A 20238-nucleotide genomic window follows, 5' to 3' on the forward strand; every position below is an offset into this window, starting at 1 on the left:
TTCGCTGCTGGATCCCTTTAAAACCTGAGACGGGGACCCGACCCGCCCCCTCCCCCTGCAGCAGCCAATCACAGGCGGAGAGAGCAGATCCCCGGAGCGGAGTCAACACTGAGCAGAGTGAGGTGTGCAGCTGCTGGGGATCAGAGTCAGGGGCATGGTGCTGGAAAAACACAGCAGGTCAGGCAGCATCACAGGGGCAGGGCAGTCAATGTATCGGGCCAGAGCCCTTCATCAGGAATGAGAGAGAGTAGCCAAGCAGGCTCAGATAAAAGGTAGGGAGGAGGGACTTGGGGGAGGGGCGATGGAGGTGGGATAGGTGGAAGGAGGTCAGCACAGCCCAGATGGCCTCCTTCTTCAAGGACCGCAGATTCCCCCCAGACGTGATCGACGATGCCCTCCACCGCATCTCCTCCACTTCCCGCTCCTCCGCCCTTGAGCCCCGCTCCTCCAACCGCCACCAAGACAGAACCCCACTGGTTCTCACCTACCACCCCACCAACCTCCGTATACAACGTATCATCCGCCGTCATTTCCGCCACCTCCAAACGGACCCCACCACCAGGGATATATTTCCCTCCCCTCCCCTATCAGCGTTCCGCAAAGACCACTCCCTTCGTGACTCCCTCATCAGGTCCACACCCCCCACCAACCCAACCTCCACTCCTGGCACCTTCCCCTGCAACCGCAGGAAATGTAAAACTTGCGCCCACACCTCCTCCCTCACATCCCTCCAAGGCCCCAAGGGATCCTTCCATATCCGCCACAAATTCACCTGCACCTCCACACACATCATCTATTGCATCCGCTGCACCCGATGTGGCCTCCTCTATATTGGGGAGACAGACCGCCTACTTGCAGAACGCTTCAGAGAACACCTCTGGGACGCCCGAACCAACCAACCCAACCATCCTGTGGCTCAATACTTTAACTCTTCCTCCCACTCCACCGAAGACATGCAGGTCCTTGGACTCCTCCATCGCCAGAACATAACAACACGACGGTTGGAGGAAGAGCGCCTCATCTTTCGCCTGGGAACCCTCCAACCACAAGCATAGTATAGAGAGAGCTGCAAATGTGTTGCTGGTCAAAGCACAGCAGGTTAGGCAGCATCTCAGGAATAGAGAATTCGACGTTTCGAGCATAAGCCCTTCATCAGGAATAAGAGAGAGAGAGCCAAGCAGGCTAAGACCAATTCCAACACCGCACAGCCCAGATGGCCTCCTTCTTCAAGGACCGCAGATTCCCCCCAGACGTGATCGACGATGCCCTCCACCGCATCTCCTCCACTTCCCGCTCCTCCGCCCTTGAGCCCCGCTCCTCCAACCGCCACCAAGACAGAACCCCACTGGTTCTCACCTACCACCCCACCAACCTGCGCATACAACGTATCATCCGCCGCCATTTCCGCCACCTCCAAACGGACCCCACCACCAAGGATATATTTCCCTCCCCTCCCCTATCAGCGTTCCGCAAGGACCACTCCCTTCGTGACTCCCTTGTCAGATCCACACCCCCCACCAACCCAACCTCCACCCCCAGCACCTTCCCCTGCAACCGCAGGAAATGTAAAACTTGCGCCCACACCTCTACACTCACTTCCCTCCAAGGCCCCAAGGGATCCTTCCATATCCGCCACAAGTTCACCTGTACCTCCACACACATCATCTATTGCATCCGCTGCACCCGATGTGGCCTCCTCTATATTGGTGAGACAGGCCGCTTACTTGCGGAACGCTTCAGAGAACACCTCCGGGCCGCCCGAACCAACCAACCCAATCACCCCGTGGCTCAACACTTTAACTCCCCCTCCCACTCCACCGAGGACATGCAGGTCCTTGGACTCCTCCACCGGCAGAACACAACTACACGACGGCTGGAGGAGGAGCGCCTCATCTTCCGCCTGGGAACCCTCCAACCACAAGGTATGAATTCAGATTTCTCCAGCTTCCTCATTTCCCCTCCCCCCACCTTGTCTCAGTCGGTTCCCTCAACTCAGCACCGCCCTCCTAACCTGCAATCCTCTTCCTGACCTCTCCGCCCCCACCCCACTCCGGCCTATCACCCTCACCTTGACCTCCTTCCACCTATCCCACCTCCATCGCCCCTCCCCCTAGTCCCTCCTCCCTACCTTTTATCTTAGCCTGCTTGGCTCTCTCTCTCTTATTCCTGATGAAGGGCTTATGCTCGAAACGTCGAATTCTCTATTCCTGAGATGCTGCCTAACCTGCTGTGCTTTGACCAGCAACACATTTGCAGCTGTGATCTCCAGCATCTGCAGACCTCATTTTTTACTAGTATAGAGAGAGCTTCACTCTATATCTAACCCTGTGCTGCCCCTGTCCTGGGAGTGTTTGATGGGGACAGTGTAGAGGGAGCTTTAGTCTGTATCTAACCCCATGCTATCCCTGTACTGGGAGTGTTTAATGGGGACAGTGTAGAGGGAGCTTTACTCTGTATCTAACCCCGTGCTGTCCCTGTCCTGGGAGTGCATGATGGGGACAGTGCAGAGTGAGCTTTACTCTGTATCTAACCCCGTGCTGTCCATGTCCTGGGAGTGTTTGATTGACAGTGTAGAGGGAGCTTTATTCTGTATCTAACGCTGTGCTGTCCCTTTCCTGGGAGTGTTTAATGGAGGACACTGTAGAGAGAGCTTTACTCTGTATCTAACCCCATGCTGTCCCTGTCCTGGGGTATATGCGAGGTGATGCATTTTGGATGGTCGAATTTGAAAGCTGAATGCAAGATTAAGGATAGGATTCTTGGCAGTGTGGAGGAACAGAGGGATCTTGGTGTGCAGGTACATAGATCCCTTAAAATGGCCACCCAAGTGGACCGGGTTGTTAAGAAAGCATATGGTGTTTTGGCTTTCATTAACAGGGGGATTGAGTTTAAGAGTCATGAGATCTTGTTGCAGCTCTAAAAAACTTTGGTTAGACTGCACGTGGAATACTGCGTTCAGTTCTGGTCGCCCTATTATAGGAAAGATGTGGATACTTTGGAGAGGGTTCAGAGGAGGTGTACCAGGATGCTGCCTGGACTGGAGGGCTTATCTTATGAAGAGAGGTTGACTGAGCTCGGACTTTTTTCATTGGAGAAAAGGAGGAGGAGGGGGACCTAATGGAGGTATACAAGATAATGAGAGGCATAGATAGAGTCGATAGCCAGAGACTATTTCCCAGGGCAGAAATGGCTAACACGAGGGGTCATAGTTTTAAGCTGGTTGGAGGAAAGTATAGAGGGGATGTCAGAGGTGGGTTCTTTACACAGAGAGTTGTGAGAGCATGGAATGCGTTGCCAGCAGCTGTTGTGGAAGCAAGGTCATTGGGGACATTTAAAGAGACTGATGGACATGCATATGGTCACAGACATTTGAGGGTGCATTCATGAGGATCAATGGTCGGCACAACATCGTGGGCTGAAGGGCCTGTTCTGTGCTGTACTGTTCTATGTTCTACGTTCTAACCCCGTGCTGTCCCTGTCCTGGGCGTGTTTGATGGAGAACAGTGTAGAGAGAGCTTTACTCTGTATCTAACCCCATGCTATCCCTGCGCTGGGAGTGTTTGATGGGAACAGGATTACACATGCAGTTTAAAATGAGTGTGTCCTTGCCAATTGTACTCATTTCCTCTCCAGTTTTATTGTCCCACTGAGCAAGACCATAATCCCCTGTCCAAGCGAAATAATGTAGTTTATAGAACTCCTCATTCAGTCCTGTTGGCTCCATGCTGTATTCAGTGTCTGTTTAGCTGTGAGCTTGTGTTCAGGTCAGACAGGACAGGTTTGAAATTCAAATAATGATGTGTCGTGGCTGTACGTATCTGAGTGTGCTCTCCTGGGCCTATCCATTTCTTTCACTCTAGGCCTCTGGCCAAAGTACTGGAAGAACTCGCTTTGTTGAAAGCAGGTTATCAGGGAGTTACAGTTCATGTCCTAACAGCAAAGAGGAAATTCCACTCCAGAGAATACGGTGGCTTTTCAGAATCATTTTGGTGATCGTTTCCTGTGTGATTACTGAGGAACGTTCCTGGAACTGACAGAGGCCAGTCTGCCTCCTGAGTTGGTTCTGTCAGTCACTGGACAGTGACTGATCTGCACCCAAATTACATTTCTCTTCCTTGGCCCATGATTCGGTGGGCTCCTCTGGTGCAGTGGTAATGTCCCTACCTCTAAGCCAGGAGGCCTGGGTTTAAGTCCCACCTACTTCTGCAATGTGTAATAACATCTCTGAACAGGTTGATTAGAAAATAGTTTATTTCTCAGTGTGAAGATAGTGGCTGTTTGGTAACTTCACTGGAATAGTAATCCAGGACCCACACTAAAGGACTGGGAAAGTGGGATTGAATCCCACTGTAGCAGCTGGTGAAATCTGAATTCTGTAAAAATCCAGGGGGAGAAACGATGGCTGAGAAAACACTATCAATTGTCAGAAAAATCCATCTGGTTCACAAATATCCTTTAGGAAAGGGAGTCTGCCATCCTGACCTGGTCTGGCCTACAAGTGACTCCAGACCCACTCTTCATTGCCCTCTAGGCAATTGGAGATGGGGTAATGAATGCTGGCTGGGGCTACAGGGGTTGGTGACAATGACAAGGAGATCTCAGGCAGAGATCTCAAAATGGAGCAGAGAATTATAAACACTCTGTTCTCTAACTATTGGCTACCTCACTCTCCCTGTCTGTAGGGTGAGGTAAAGGAACACTGTACATAATCACAGTGTCACATTCGAACCCAAGCTGAGGTTCTGACCTTATTTTCACACTGTTACTCAGACCACCTATAGCCACCCACTGAACATGCCTCAAACTCCTTCCCACACAATAACTTCCCTGTAGGTTGGGCCACCCTCCCACAGTCAACACTCTGCAAACTAGAGACAACCCAAAACCCACTGAAAATGTCCTCTCCTCTCATCCTCGTCCTCACCCTCCCCTCATCCTCCTTTCACCCTCCTTCACAGATTCCTCACCTCACCCTCCCTAACTCTCTTCTCACTCTACTGTCCCATCCCCTCCCCTCACTCTCTGTGCTCTTTAATCTAATCCCAGTCAGAAAATGTGTTGATTTTAAAATTCTGATCTTGGTTTACAATCTCTCCCAATCTTTTTAATTTGTTTAACCCCATAGTCCTCTGAGATATTTACAATCCTTATTTTCTGTCCTCTTGAGTATCCCCCCACACTCGATGGAGCTTTGGCCACTGTCCCAGCTCCAACCGCTGGAATTCCCTCCCTACGCCTCTCCCTCTCTCCCTCTCCCTCTCTCCCTCTCACTCTCTCCCTCTCACTCTGTCCATTTCTCTCCCCCTCTTCACCCTCCCATTCAACCCCTCCACCTGTCTCACTCTCCCTCTCTCCCCATCTTACTTGCCCTCACCCCCTCTCCCTCTTCCCCTCCCTTCCCTGCTCCATCTCTCCCCTCTCCCCTTATTTTCGACCTTTGGGAGACACTGAAAGCCTATTTTCTGACTAAGCTTTTGGTCATATAATTAATAGTTTAATAGTTTTATAATCTCAGAATTGTCACAGTGCATGAAAAGGCCATTCAGCCCATCATTTTAAGAGAATGGACAAATTCAAAGGTCTGTATCTTTGAACTATGAGAGTTACATGGGGAGAGTAAAGCTGAGAACATTGCACGGGGAGAGTGAAGCTGTGAGAGTTACACGGGGAGAGTGAAGAATCATAGAATCTCTACAGTGTGGAAACAGGCCCCTCACCCCAACCAGTCCACACTGACTCTCTGAAGAGTATCCCACCCAGACGCATTCCCCTACCTTATTACTCTACATTTACTCCTGACTAATGCATCTAACCTACACATCTCTGAACACTATGTGCAATCCACCCTGACCTGCACATCTTTGGATTGTGGGAGGAAACCGGAGCACCCATAGGAAACCCACGCAGACACGGGGAGAATGTGCAAACACCACACAGTCAGTCACCTGAGGCTGGAATCGAACTCGCGTCCTTGGTGCGGTGAGGCAGCAGTGCTAACCACTGAGACACCGTGCTGGGAGATTTACATAGAGAGATTGGAGCTGTGGTGATTTACTTATTGTGTAGCAAATCTAGGATCTAGTTTGGGTAGAGTTGATGAAAATTTCAGTGAGAAAATTAGCATTTGATGACGCAGGATAACCAGCTCCACAATGACCTAACATAGCAGGGGGCCATTCAGCCCATTGAACCCGTGACTCCCTCTGAAAGAGCTTTCCAACTTGTTCCAACCCCCTGCTTTGTTGTCATGGCCCAGCAATTGTTTCCTTTTTGAAGGAAATAGCAAACCAATGAGATTGTACAAAAGCACTCTTTGATGCTGCCAAAAGCTACGGTTGCAAAGATGTATCAGAACCCTGAGGTATTTATAGACATTTTTTTCCTTTTTAATTCCTAAACTGTGTGTCTTTTTAAAAGAGAACAGTGACAGGAGAAATCCTGCACCAGTAAAGTCAGTGACAGTCTGGAAAAAATTGCATGTGACGCTTTGGAATGTCACATCTGTGAAAAGTGTTTTACAAGAACAGATATTGAGGGTAGACTATGTCCCTGGCCAAGATTAGACTGGTGCTGGAAAAGCACAGCATGTTCAGGCAGCATCTGAACCTTCCTGATGAAGGGCTTTAGCCCAAAACATCGATTTTTTTCCTGCTCCTCAGATGCTGCCTGACCTGCTGTGCTTTTCCAGCACCACTCTCTCGACTCTGATCTCCAGCATCTGCAGTCCCCACTTCTGCCCATGTCCTTGGTCACTCAGCAGACACGCACCTCTCACGCATGTCTGCTTTACTCTCCAACAATAGCCAGGACTGGGCTTAAAAACTGACTGCAGCATTAATCAGTGTGTGTTATTGGCCAGACCCCTCATTGTGTCAGCCATTTAAACACCCTTGGATTGCAGGTAAAACAGATGGTGAGGAAGCTTCACACTCTAATTGCTGCCAGCTGGTTCAGAGGGAATTGGGACAAAAAAATTTCAATCAGTCAAACAAACCAAGAATCTTGAGATCACATGATCAGCTGGCAACCCGAACCGTGCTGGCGTGTTCACAAATAGTTGTGATGTCTTTGTATTTTAACTTCATGAGCAATTCAGAAACTGATCTGTACAATTGCTGTTTTACTTTTTATATTTCTTTTTATATACTTTTTATAAACTTGTTTCTAGTCTGGGTTTACGTGCAATTCAATTACTCCTTGCATTTAGTAATTTGTAAACTCCCTTTTTTTTGTGAACTCAGGAAAGTGTGATTAAATTGGGTCTTTTTTGAGCACAAGTTTATTTGGATTTGGGAGAAATGTAAACAGAAGGAAAGGAATCTGTCTTTAAATGAGCCTCACGGTGACCAGCCAAACAGGGCGGTGTCAGGAAAGAGGGGGAACCGGTTCATTCCTCCTCAGCCCAGAAAGTACCGATTTGAGGCATCTAGAATGTGGGAAATTGGGGGAAATTGCTCAGAGATGGGTCATGACATGGCATTCATTAACACGCTATGCGATGCGTGAGACAATGGGGCTGTTAGCGTCAAATAGTTTACTGCAAGGCTCCTGCTCCCAGTGGGTGTACCCTCCCTTCCTACAAAGGACTGGTATAGATTTGGTAAGGGCCCAACATCAGATACAGCAACGATGCCTCTTACAGTCAAACAGTACGCTGCAAAGTGGTCTCTGTGTGTTCAGGAGCAGGACGGGAAGAAGCAATGGCACTGGGGAGATGTCTGAAACTCCAGGGGGCAGCAAGGAAACAAAAGAAATCACTGAAAGGAGCAACCTTGGACAAAAGGACTGGTACAGAATGTAATGAAGACAGAGCAGATATAATCACAGACTGTTCCGAACAAAACGGCTCCAATAGTAACAGCAGAATGGAAACATTAACTGTGGAATGTGGTCTGTCCAGCTCCAACAATGTCGATTCAGATGTCACCCTGATAGCTTGGAATTCTGCCCGATTACCTGAGTCAAATGAACTGGAAATGTTCCTGTGTTCACAGCTCTCCCTGCTACCCACCCCTCAGCGCCCCAACACAATCTGGGCCACAATGGACGGTCAGCTCCTGCCCCAGTCTGAGATTCAGGCCCTCTGAGCAATCCTTTGACAGATCCAATTGAAGAAACTGGGAAACAAGGCAAGGCTGAAACCCTGACGCTGCTGGTTAATGAACAAAACTACAAAGGCATGAGTCAGAAGTCAGATGGAATACTCCCCACTTGCCTGGATGGGGGCAGCTCCAACAACACTCAAGAAGCTCAACACCATCCAGGACAAAGCAGCCACTTGATAGACAATAGACAATAGGTGCAGGAGTAGGCCATTCTGCCCTTTGAGCCTGCACCACCATTCACTATGATCATGGCTGATCATCCTTAATCAGTATCCTGTTCCTGCCTTATCTCCATAGCCCTTGACTCCACTATCCTTGAGAGCTCTATCCAACTCTTTCTTCAATGAATCCAGAGACTGGGCATCCACTGCCCTCTGGGGCAGAGCATTCCACACAGCCACCACTCTCTGGGTGAAGACGTTTCTCCTCAACTCTGTTCAAAATGGTCTACCACGTATTTTCAAGCTGTGTCCTCTGGTTCGGCACTCACCCATCAGCGGAAACATGTTTCCTGCCTCCAGAGTGTCCAATCTTTTAATAATCTTATATGTCTCAATCAGATCCCCTCTCAGTCTTCTAAACTCAAGGGTATACAAGCCCAGTCGCTCCAGTCTTTCAGTGTAAGGTAGTCCTGCCATATCCATTGGCACCACATCCACAAACATCCCACACCCTCCCCCGCCGATGCTCAGTAACAGCAGGGTGTACCGTCTACAGGGTCTACAGCAGTTCAAGAAAACAGCTCAATACCACATTCCCGAGGGCAACTGAGCGACACCCAGGTCCCAAGATCAAAGTTATAAAACAATTATCCCTCAAACAAGAGAATAAAAATAGACCATTGCTTAATTTTACACGGTGTTTGTGGGACCTTACTGTGCACAAATTCTTGCATTGTCACAGTCAGTCTCAGCTGTAAACTGTTTGGGAACATCCAGAGGTCAACATAAGTGCTATACAACTCAACTTCTGTCCTTCATAGCAAACTCATCATAGTCCCAAATCCTCCTTCTCCCAGATCCTCGCAATGTCACCAGAAAGTTGTGGAACAATTTAGAGATCACAGGTTCATTCAGCAATATTTATCAATGTGACACAGTACTGAGGGAGTGCCGCACTGTCGGAGGGTCAGTGCTGAGGGAGTGCCGCACTGTCAGAGGGTCAGTGCTGAGGGAGTGCCGCACTGTCGGAGGGTCAGTGCTGAAGGAGTGCCGCACTGTCGGAGGGTCAGTGCTGAGGGAGTGCCGCACTGTCGGAGGGTCAGTGCTGAGGGAGTGCCACACTGTCGGAGGGTCAGTGCTGAGGGGGTGCCGCACTGTCGGAGGGTCAGTGCTGAGGGAGTGCTGCACTGTCGGAGGGTCAGTGCTGAAGGAGTGCCGTACTGTCAGAGGGTCAGTGCTGAGGGAGTGCCGCACTGTCGGATGGTCAGTGCTGAGGGAGTGCCGCACTGTCGGAGGGTCAGTGCTGAGGGAGTGCAGAACTGTCAGAGGATCAGTGCTGAGGGAGTGCTGCACTGTCAGAGGGTCAGTGCTGAGGGAGTGCCGCACTGTCAGAGGGTCAGTGCTGAAGGAGTGCCGCACTGTCATAGGGTCAGTGCCGAAGGAGTGCCGCACTGTCAGAGGGTCAGTGCTGAAGGAGTGCTGCGCTATCAGAGAGTCAGTACTGAGGGAGTGCCGCACTATCAGAGGGTCAGTGCTGAGGGAGTACCGCACTGTCGGAGGGTCAGTGCTTAGGGAGTGCCGCACTGTTGGAGAGTCAGCGCTAAGGGAGTACCGCATTGTCAGAGGGTAAGTGCTGAGCGAGCGCCACACTGTCACAGGGTCAGTGCTGAGGGAGTGCCTCATTGTTGGAGGGTCAGTCATGAGGGAATGCTGTACTATTGGAGGGTCAGTGCTGAGGGAGTGTCGCACTGTCAGAGGGTCAGTGCTGAGGTAGTGGGCACTGTCGGAGGGTCAGTGCTGAGGGAGTAGGCACTGTTGGAGAGTCAGTACTGAGGGAGCGCAGCACTGTCAGAGGGTCAATGCTGAGGGAGTGCTATACTGTCAGAGGGTCAGTGCTGAGAGAGTGCCGCCCTGTCCAGAGTGTCATTGCTGAGGGAATGTTGCACCCTTTATTTGTTCTTAAATGTTTCCTAAATCCTTCCACCAGCCACTGCACTGTGCAAAATAGATTGCAGCCGGTGAGAGTCAACCTCTTCAGGAACTGTATCCCAAAAAAAGTCAGCTATGTGAAAATGGGAGGTATAAAGGTTTGAGGAAGTAATTAAAGGATTTGTTGTTGTCATAAGAGACTGATCCCTCAAATGCCTGTGGGAATGATTAACTACTTACTTTTGAGAACTGCTGCCACTTTGTGGACAAATTAAGATTCTCCTTGATATTTTTCCACTATTTCTCAGTTTGTGCACGTTGTGGCTGGGCAGACATTCTCTGGTTCCTCTGAGAAGAACATTGACAACCCTGAGTGAGTGTCGCCTGTCAGCCCTGACTGGGTGTGAGCTGCAGGATCGCTGTCTGATCACAGTTAGTGACCCCTTTGCTTTTCCTGTCCATGTAACACGTCCACTGTCAGGTGTTCTATGTCTGCTCTCTGCTTTTTGGATTATCTGTCCAATAAGACAACCTATCCATCCCCCTGCTCTTACTGTTAGATTTTCTGTGATTCAACATATTATCTACAGTCGATCTCTTTTGAGATCCTATACTGCAAAGTAATTTTATTTTAGAAGAGAAGGAACCTTAGAATGCATTAATATGTTTTGTAGAATATTGTTTTTAAGAATCTTGGTGGATGATGAGTGTTACAGCGCTCACAATGGAAAGGCCAATCACAGACAGAACTCCTCACAAACATGTAGGAGTTGCATTCCACAATTTCAGGAAATGGCCAGCATTTCACAGCCAATGCAGCTCTGTCTAAAATGGGATCAGTCAGGTCTTGTTACCCAGATCTCAGGAAAGTACAATAACCTTGCAGACAGCTCAATACCATCGCCACCTGGGATGAAAGTGAGTGCTGCAGATGCTGGAGATCAGAGTCAGGAGTGTGGTGCTGGAAAAGCACAGCAGGTCAGGCAGCATCCGAGGAGCAGGACAATCGATGTTTCGGACAAAAGCCCTTCATCAGGAATGAGGCTGGGAGCCTCAGTTGGTGGAGAGATAAATGGGAGGGAGGTGGGACTGGGGAGAAGGTAGCTGTGAATGCAATAGGTGGATGGAGGTGGGTATAAAGGTGGTAGGTCGGAGAGGAAAGTGGAGCAGATAGGTGGGAAGGAAGATGGACAGGTAGGACAGGTCATGAGGGCGGTGCCGAGTTGGAAGGTTGGATCTGGGATAAGGTGTTGGGGGGGGGAAGGGGGGGGGAAATGAGGAAACTGGTCCACATTGATGCCCTGGGGTTGGAGGGTCCGGAGCGGAAGATGAGGCGTTCTTCCTCCAAGCGTTGGGTGGTGAGGGAGTGGCAGTGGAGGAGACCCAAGATCTGCATGTCCTCGGCAGAGTGGGAGGGGGAATTGAAATGTTCAGCCATGGGGCCGGGGGAGGGGTGGGAGGAGAGGGGGTCTGGGGGAAGGGGGCGCGAGTGTCCCGGAGATAGAGCCATAGAGATGTACAGCATGGAAACAGACCCTTCGGTCCAACCTGTCCATGCTGACCAGATATCCCATCCCAATCTAGTCCCACCTGCCAGCACCCAGCCCATATCCCTCCAAACCCTTCCTATTCATATACTCATCCAAATGCCTCTTAAATGTTGTAATTGTACCAGCCTCCACCACTTCCTCTGGCAGCTCATTCCATACACGTACCACCCTCTGTGTGAAAAAGTTGCCCCTTAGGTCCCTTTCATACCTTTCCCCTCTCACCCTAAATCAAGCCTTCTAGTTTTGGACTCCCCGACCCCAGGGAAAAGACTGTCTCTTTACCCTATCCATGCCTCTCATAATTTTGTAAACCTCTATAAGGTCACCCCTCAGCCTCCGATGCTCCAGGGAAAACAGCCCCAGCCTATTCAGCCTCTCCCTGTAGCTCAAATCCTCCAACCCTGGCAACACCCTTGTAAATCTTTTCTGAACCCTTTCAAGTTTCACAATCTCCTTTTGATAGCAGGGAGACCAGAATTGCACACAGTATTCCAAAAGTGGCCTGCACAGCTGAAAAATGACATTCCAACTCCTGTACTCAATACTCTGACCAATAAAGGAAAGCATACCAAACATCTCCTTCACTATCCTATCTACCTGTGACTCCACTTTTAGGAGCTATGAACCTGCACTCCAAGGTCTCTCTGTTCAGCAACACTCCCCAGGACCTTACCATTAAGTGTTTATACCTGCCCTAATTTGCCTTTCCAAAATGCAGCACCTCGCATCTATCTGAATTAAACTCCATCTGCCACTTCTCAGCCCATTGGCCCATCTGGTCCAGATCCTGTTGTAATCTGAGGTAACCTTCTTCGCTGTCCACTACACCTCCAATTTTGGTGTCATCAGCAAACTTACTAACTGTACCTCTTATGCTTGCATCCAAATCATTTATATAAATGACAAAAAAGTGGAGGACCCAGCATTGATTGTCATGGCACACCAACGGTCGTTGGCCTCCAGTCTGAAAAGCAACCCTCCACCACCACCCCCATCTCCTACCTCTGAGACAGTTCTGTATTTGAATGGCTAGTTGTCCCTGTATTCCATGTGACCAAATCTTGCTAATCTGTCTATTATGAGGAACCTTGTCGAATGCCTCACTGAAGTGCACATAGATCACACCCACCGCTCTGCTGTCAATAATCATCTTCGTTACTTCTTCAAAAAAGTTCCTGAGACATGATTTCCCAAACACAATCCTGTTCGAATTTTATACATTTCTATGAGATCCTCCTCATTCTTCCAAACTCCAGTGAATACAATCTCATCAACTCAAACTCTCCTCTGACGTCAGTCCCTGCCATCCCAGGAATCAATCTGGAAAGCCTTTGCTGTACTCCCTCCATAGCAAGAACTTCCTTCCTCTGATAATGAGACCAAAACCAAACATAATATTCCAGATGTGGTCTCACCAGAGCCCTGTACAATTTGCAGCAAGACATCTCTGTTCCTGTACTCACTATGATGGCAAACAAACAGTTTGCCTTCATTACCGCCTGCTGCTCCTGTGTGCTAACTTTCTAGCAACGAGTGCACCAGGACTCCCAGGTTTCATTGAACCTTCCTCTCTCTCAGTTTGCGGCCGAAAAGTAATCTGCCTTCCTGCTTTTGCTCCCAAAGTGGATGACCTCACATGAGTCCACAGAATGTTCCGTCTGCTATGCCCTTCGAGTAAAAAATGAGGTCTGCAGATGCTGGAGATCACAGCTGAAAATGTGTTGCTGGTTAAAGCACAGCAGGTCAGGCAGCATCTCAGGAATAGGGAATTCGACGTTTCAAGCATAAGCCCTTCATCAGGAATTCCTGATGAAGGGCTTATGCTTGAAACGTCGAATTCCCTATTCCTGAGATGCTGCCTGACCTGCTGTGCTTTAACCAGCAACACATTTTCAGCTGCCATGTCCTTGCCCACTTCAGCCAAATAAATCGCCTTTAAGTCTCTTTACACCCTCCTTCCAACTGATATTCACAGCAAGGTTTGTGACATCAGGAAATTTGGAAATATAGTAACTGCTCCCCACATCCCCATGGTTGATAAAAGCTGTGACCAATTGCAACCTAAGAACTGATCCCTATAGAGTCCAAGTGATCATACAATAGGGAATCACAAAGCAGGTATTAACAGAGGGTCTCAATGAGAAATAATAAGAACTATTGAGCAAGAGAGGATGATATGATTTAATTTATTGTAGTCATATGTACCTAAGTACAGTGAAAAGCATTGTTTTGTGAGCAGTACAGGCAGATCATAGCAAACAATAACATACAGATCACAGGGTGATTAGACAGAGTGAGGCATACAAGGTTACACCACTCAGGAAGTACACAAAGCAAGATCAACATTAATAAGATCAATGTTCTTTAAAGTAAGAGGGTTCATTGATCAGTCTATTACCGGCAGGGAAGAGGCTGTTCCTGAACCTGCTGGTGCATGTGTTCAAGCTTCTGTATCTCATCTGTGATGGAAGAGGTTGAAGGAGATCATTACAGGGTGGCAGGGCTGTTGGATAATGTTGGCAGCCTTTTTACTGCAACGTGATGTGTAAATGGAGTCCGTGGACGGGAGGTTCGCTTCTGAGATGGTCTGGGCTGTAGTTTCTTACAGTCCTGGGCAGAGCAGTTGCTGTCCCAGACCGTTAGGCACCCGGACAGTGTGCTTTTTATGGTGCATCTGTTGAAGTTGGTGAGGGTCCTTATTGAGGTGCCAAATCTCCAGCTGAGGAAGAAGAGGGGTTGTTATGCCTCCTTAACTGTTACATCTAGGCAGAAGGTCCAGGACAGGTTGTTGGTGATGTCTGTCATGATGCTGTCCACCTTCTCAACCACAGCTCCTGTAGATAGAGGCGTGTCCTTCTCCTTTCTTAGTGAAGTCAATATTCAGTTCTTTTGCCAACATTGAGAGAGAGGTTGCTCTCGTTACCCCATGACGCCAAGCCCTCTGTCTCCTTTCGATATTCTGACTCACTGTTGTTAGATATCCATCCTACCATGGTGGTGTCATCAACAAACTGTAGATGGTGTTTGTTTGGATTTGGTAACACATTCATGGATGTACAGGGAGTACAGTATGGAGCTGGGAATGCATCCCTGGGGAGGGGCTCCAGTGTTGATGGTTATTGTGGAAGATGTGCTGTTGTCTATCTTCACTGACTGCGGTCTGTGGGTCAAGAAGCTGAGAATCCAGTTGCAGAAGGTGGAGCCGAGACTTGGCCTTAGTTTTTTGAGACGTTTTGCAGGGGTCACATCTGGATTGCCTGTATATATCGGTGTCACTCACAGATACTACACACCTGGTTGTCACTGGGGGGTCATTGCTGAGGTGGTCTGGGGGGTAGTAATTGGGTGGGCTCTGGGTGTAACAACTGAGGGGCCCTGGGGGTAATAATTAAATAATGTAAGAGGCAGCTGGATGGGTTTGTGAATGGGGAGGGTTTGGAGGGACACGGCCGGCTGCTGGCAGCTGGCAATAGGTTGGGTTGGGATATCAGGTCAGCATGGACAGGTTGGACCGAAGGGTCTGTCAGGTAGGGGCGGGGTCTCAGTGTCCGGGGGAGGAGTCTCGGAGTCTGGGGGCGGGGGTCTCGGTGTCTGGGGGCGGGGTCTCGGTGTCTGGGGGCGAGGTCTCCGTGTCTGGGGGCGGGGTCTCGGTGTATGGGGGCGAGGTGTGTCTGGGGGCGGGGTCTCGGTGCCGGGGGCGGGGTCTCAATGTCTGGGGGCGGGGTCTCGGTGTGTGGGGGCGAGGTCTCAGTGTCTGGGGGCGGGGTCAAGGTACCCGGGGGCGGGGTCTCAATGTCTGGGGGCGGGGTCTCGGTGTGTGGGGGCGAGGTCTGTCTGGGGGCGGGGTCTCGGTGTCCGGGGGCGGGGTCTCAATGTCTGGGGGCGGGGTCTCGGTGTCTGGGGGCGGGGTCTCGGTGTGTGGGGGCGAGGTGTGTCTGGGGGCGGGGTCTCGGTGTCCGGGGGCGGGGTCTCAATGTCTAGGGGCGGGGTCTCGGTGTCTGGGGGCGAGGTCTCAGTGTCCGGGGGCGGGGTCTCGGTGTCTGGGGGTGGGGTCTCAGTGTCTGGGGGCGAGGTCTCAGTGTCTGGGGGCGGGGTCTCGGTGTCTGGGGGCGGGGTCTCGGTGTCTGGGGGTGGGGTCTCAGTGTCTGGGGGCGAGGTCTCAGTGTCTGGGGGCGGGGTCTCGGTGTCTGGGGGCGGGGTCTCGGTGTCTGGGGGTGGGGTCTCAGTGTCTGGGGGCGGGGTCTCGGTGTCTGGGGGTGGGGTCTCAGTGTCTGGGGGCGGGGTCTCAGTGTCTGGGGGCGGGGTCTCGGTGTCTGGGGGTGGGGTCTCAGTGTCTGGGGGCGGGGTCTCGGTGTCTGGGGGTGGGGTCTCAGTGTCTGGGGTCGAGGTCTCAGTGTCCGGGGGCGAGGTCTCGGTGTCTGGGGGTGGGGTCTCAGTGTCTGGGGGCGTGGTCTCAGTGTCTGGGGGTGGGGTCTCGGTGTCCGGGGGCGGGGTCTCGGTGTCTGGGGGCGGGGTCAATGTACCCGTGGGCGGGGTATCGGTGTCTGGGGGCGGGGTCTCTTTTTGTTGGGGCGGGGTCTCGGTTCCGGGGGAGGGGTCTCGGTTTCTGTGAGAAATGCAATGACATTAAGCACAGACGTACCCCTGCCCACGTGATCACGGTCCCTTGGCTGTGATTGGTTGTATTTGACACGTGATAAACTCTGACCTGTGACGCAATATCCAAGATGGCGGCGGACGATGATGAGGATTTTGTTTATTTTGGCTCCGCGTTAGATCCACTGGAGGGTAAATACCCGGGGGGAGGGGCACACACCCCGGGGAGAGGGGGCACACACCCCGGGGGGAGGGGGTACACACCCCGGGACCGGGGGGAGGGGGTACACACCCCGGGACCGGAGGGGAAGGGGGCGACACCCCGGGGACCGGGGGGGGGAGGGGGCGACACCCTGGGTGGGGGTACACACCCCAGGGGACTGTTGGAGAGGGGGGTAGGGTGAACCCTGGGGGACCACAGGTGAAGTAATAACTCAGGCACAGGTAAATAAACCTGACTGGAGTAAATAGCCAAAAGAGAGAGAAATAAACCCATGGGGTATATAACCGGGGGAGAGGGGAGGTTAATGAACCCTCGTGGGGGGAGTGAGTGTGTGATGGGGAAATCCAGGGGCAGGAGAAATGGTCATTGGGAGTCAGGCCTGTGCTCTAATGGGGTCTCCATCAGACCCACCAAGCCCTGTTCCCCATTCACTGCTGGATCCAACCGCTCCACTCTGATGCATGTCCTGGTCTGAAACCGGACTATCCGTCCATCCGTCACTTTGCCCCCCCCTCACCCACTTCCTGTATCGAGGACACACAGTAATCAGTTTGTTTTTTATTTGGTTTTGCACCCCATATTCAAGGAAGGGTGTGCTGGCCTTGGAGGGAGTTCAGAATAGGTTTTCAAGAAAGATCTTGAGGATGAAGGGCTAGTATGAGGAACAGGTGACAACTCTGGGTCTGTTCTTGATGGAGTTTAGAAGGTTGAGGGGGAATCTGATTGAAACTTTGGCACTATATCAAGGTCCAAAGGGCATGTACTGTTCTATTTTCTGTGAAACTTGGAATACTATAGCCTGGATAGAATGAATGTGAAGAAGATATTCCCATTAGTTGGAGAGACTAGGACCCAGGACCCAGAATGAAGATACAACCCTATAGCACTGAGATAAAGAGGAATTTCTTCAGTTGGAGAGTAGTGACTCTTTAGCATTCATCGCTGCAGAGGGCTAGGGATGCCAAGTCATTGAGTGTATTTAAGACTGCGATGGATAGGGTTTTGATTTGTAAGGGGATCAAAGGTTACTGGGAGACAGCAGGAAAATTGTGGAGCGGACTCGATGGACCGAATTACTAAATTTGCTCCTATATCTTATGGTCTTGTGGTTTGTATGCAGGCAGTTGTTGTGATGATATTTTTGAAAGTGGGAACTGTCACCTGATGGAGGGACTGGAAGTGGGGAATGATGGATAATCCTGAGTTAGGTGAGCAGTGTTTGTGAGATGGGTTTGGAGAGGGCAAGAGGTGAGGACATGACTAGGCTGGGAGCCAGTGGACAGCTAGCTGCTTCAGTCAAAAAGACTGGATGTTCTGCTGAGTGGGAGCTCAGAACCAGAGGGTCACTATCTAATACATGGGGTAGTTGTGTGGCTGGAAAAGCACAGCAGATCAGGCAGCATCTGAGCAAAGAGCAGGAGAATCAACGTTTCGGGCATAAGCTCTTCATCGGGAAACTGTGCTTTCCCAGCAACTCAACTCTTGATTCTGATCTTCAGCATCTGCAGTCCTCACTTTCCACTAATATGTGGGGTAGGCCATTTAGCACTGAGACTGAGATGTGGAAGGGAGGGGTGAGCCTGTGGAAATCTGTGCCACAGAAAGCGGTTGAGGCCAAAACATTGTTTTTCAGAAGAAGTTTAAAGGGCTGAATGCTACTCCTGCTTCTAAGACGTGAGAAGTGGTGATGTTTGGGATTTGGGTTGATGTTCCTCAGTGAGACTTAACATCATCTGGACTGGAACAAGGTGACATTGTCAACAGGAGGTGGCACAGTTTGAATTAAGACTTGTTAAGTTTTAAAGCAGACTTTTTCTTTGCTCAGATGATGAGTCCACTAAGAACCCAGTTCCACTGCACGAGCAGACAGTCAGAGATGAGAAGGGGAGATACAAACGCTTTCATGGGGCATTCACTGGGGGATTCTCTGCTGGGTATTTCAACTCAGTGGGCTCAAAAGAAGGTAAGAAAATCTCTCTTGCAATTCTATGAAATGCAGTTCGTTGGCTGTAAGCGACAAATAATTTTGAGATTCCATGGCTATTCTTTTAATTGAGGCACTGAGCAGCAATTCCAACAAACAGGTTTAACGTTCCACTGTTTTAAAGGAAATGTCATCCTCTGTCACTGCGGTCACAGGCGTCCATCAAAAAGCTTTACTTTTATCTGCATGTGCTTCTTTCTTTTTGGGGTTTCCAAGGAATTCCAGGTGGCATGCTCATGGCCCAGGGCCTGTCCCCTGCTGGGTAAGGTGCCCTAGGAGTTGGAGGACATGTTCAGGGGTACCTTATGTGTGTGTTGCTGAATTTGCACTCTGCTAACTGCTATGATTAGCAAACCCGCTGTCCCCACAGGGCCGCCCTGTCAGGTCTGCTGTTTTATGTTAGTACTTTTCTTTGGATAAGCTGGCTGCAACATGCATTCCTTTGTAATGGGACTGCTCTTACACACCCTGCATCTGAATGCATAAAGCTGTTTTACACAGCATGGCCATCAAGAGGGTCTGATGTATGGGCCTATGCCTTACCTTGTATATCAGATACTGTGGGCTCTGTGGTATCCTGTGTGTCATGCATTTTCAGCTGTGTATTGAAAGCTGGCCAGGCGGTTGAAACTTGTTCTTGTCACTGTAGGATGGACGCCTTCGACATTTGTATCCTCACGGCAGCAAAAGGCAGATAAGCAAGTCTTCAATCCCGAGCACTTCATGGATGAAGAGGTACTTCACAAAGGGTTTCACTGTAGTTGGGTGGATCATGATGTCCAGCGAGACTTGGTGAAGTATTAGGAGTATAGGAACAAGGGTAGGCCATTCAGCCTGTTTAACCTATCATTATGGGCAGCATGGTGGCACAGTGGTTAGCCCTGCTGCCTCACAGCGCCAGAGACCTAGGTTCAATTCCCGCCTCAGGCGACGCTCTGTGTGGAGTTTGCACATTCTCCCCGTGTCTGCGTGGGTTTCCTCCGGATGCTCTGGTTTCCACCCATCATCCAAAAATGTGCAGGTTAGGTGAATTGGCCATGCTAAATTGTTCGGCATAGGGGAATGTGTCTGGGTGGGTTGCGCTTTGGCAGGTCGGTGTGGACTAGTTGGGCTGAAGGGCCTGTTTCCACACTAAGTAATCTAATCTAATCTTCAATACCATTCAAACCAATCGTGGCATTTCGAATGTTGCGATGTGTCTAGCCCACAGTAACTTCATTTCTGTTTGTGCCATTGGTAGTCAGGACTCTGGTATTCACAGGAGTGAGTGGAAGAGCTGGTTTATATTTTGTTTTGGAGAAATTTGGGACAACATTTAGTTCCATTCAGAGCTTACAGTGCAGTGGTTCAGCTTTTGTACCAGGCAGATGACAGCTGCTCCACCTGGAGGGAGAGAAGGTGGAATTCTTCAAGTAAAACTGGAGAAACCATTTCACTGCGAGGGGGGGCCAATAAGCTGGGACACCGATTCAAGGCAATTGGCAAAAAAAATGTGATATGATTAGAATTTGTTCTTTTCATTGATTTACTATAATAAAGGGCAATAGATAAAGATTCAAAAGTAACTTTTGAAAATGAATCCACTAAATACTTGGAAAGTTAAGACCTGCAGGTTTTTTGGGAATGATCAGAGGAGGGTGACTAGGTGGAAAAGTCCTGACACAGTCATTATGGACCATTCAGACCATTC

General features: G+C 50.1%; 1 protein-coding gene across 2 annotated transcripts in view; it reads left to right on the forward strand.

The window, feature by feature from the left end:
* Positions 1-16435: 16435 nt before the first annotated feature.
* Positions 16436-20238, forward strand: part of gpatch1 (G patch domain containing 1) — a 46847-nt gene continuing 43044 nt past the window's right edge. For both annotated transcript variants that reach the window (XM_060837912.1, XM_060837913.1), the window contains exons 1-3: positions 16436-16533; positions 18390-18527; positions 19198-19283. In XM_060837912.1, the coding sequence (XP_060693895.1) occupies positions 16473-16533; positions 18390-18527; positions 19198-19283 (285 nt within the window). In that variant the 5' untranslated portion in view covers positions 16436-16472. The remainder of the gene's footprint in view (positions 16534-18389; positions 18528-19197; positions 19284-20238) is intronic.

This window comes from Hemiscyllium ocellatum, chromosome 17 (assembly GCF_020745735.1).
Source record: "Hemiscyllium ocellatum isolate sHemOce1 chromosome 17, sHemOce1.pat.X.cur, whole genome shotgun sequence".
Lineage (NCBI taxonomy): Eukaryota > Metazoa > Chordata > Chondrichthyes > Orectolobiformes > Hemiscylliidae > Hemiscyllium > Hemiscyllium ocellatum.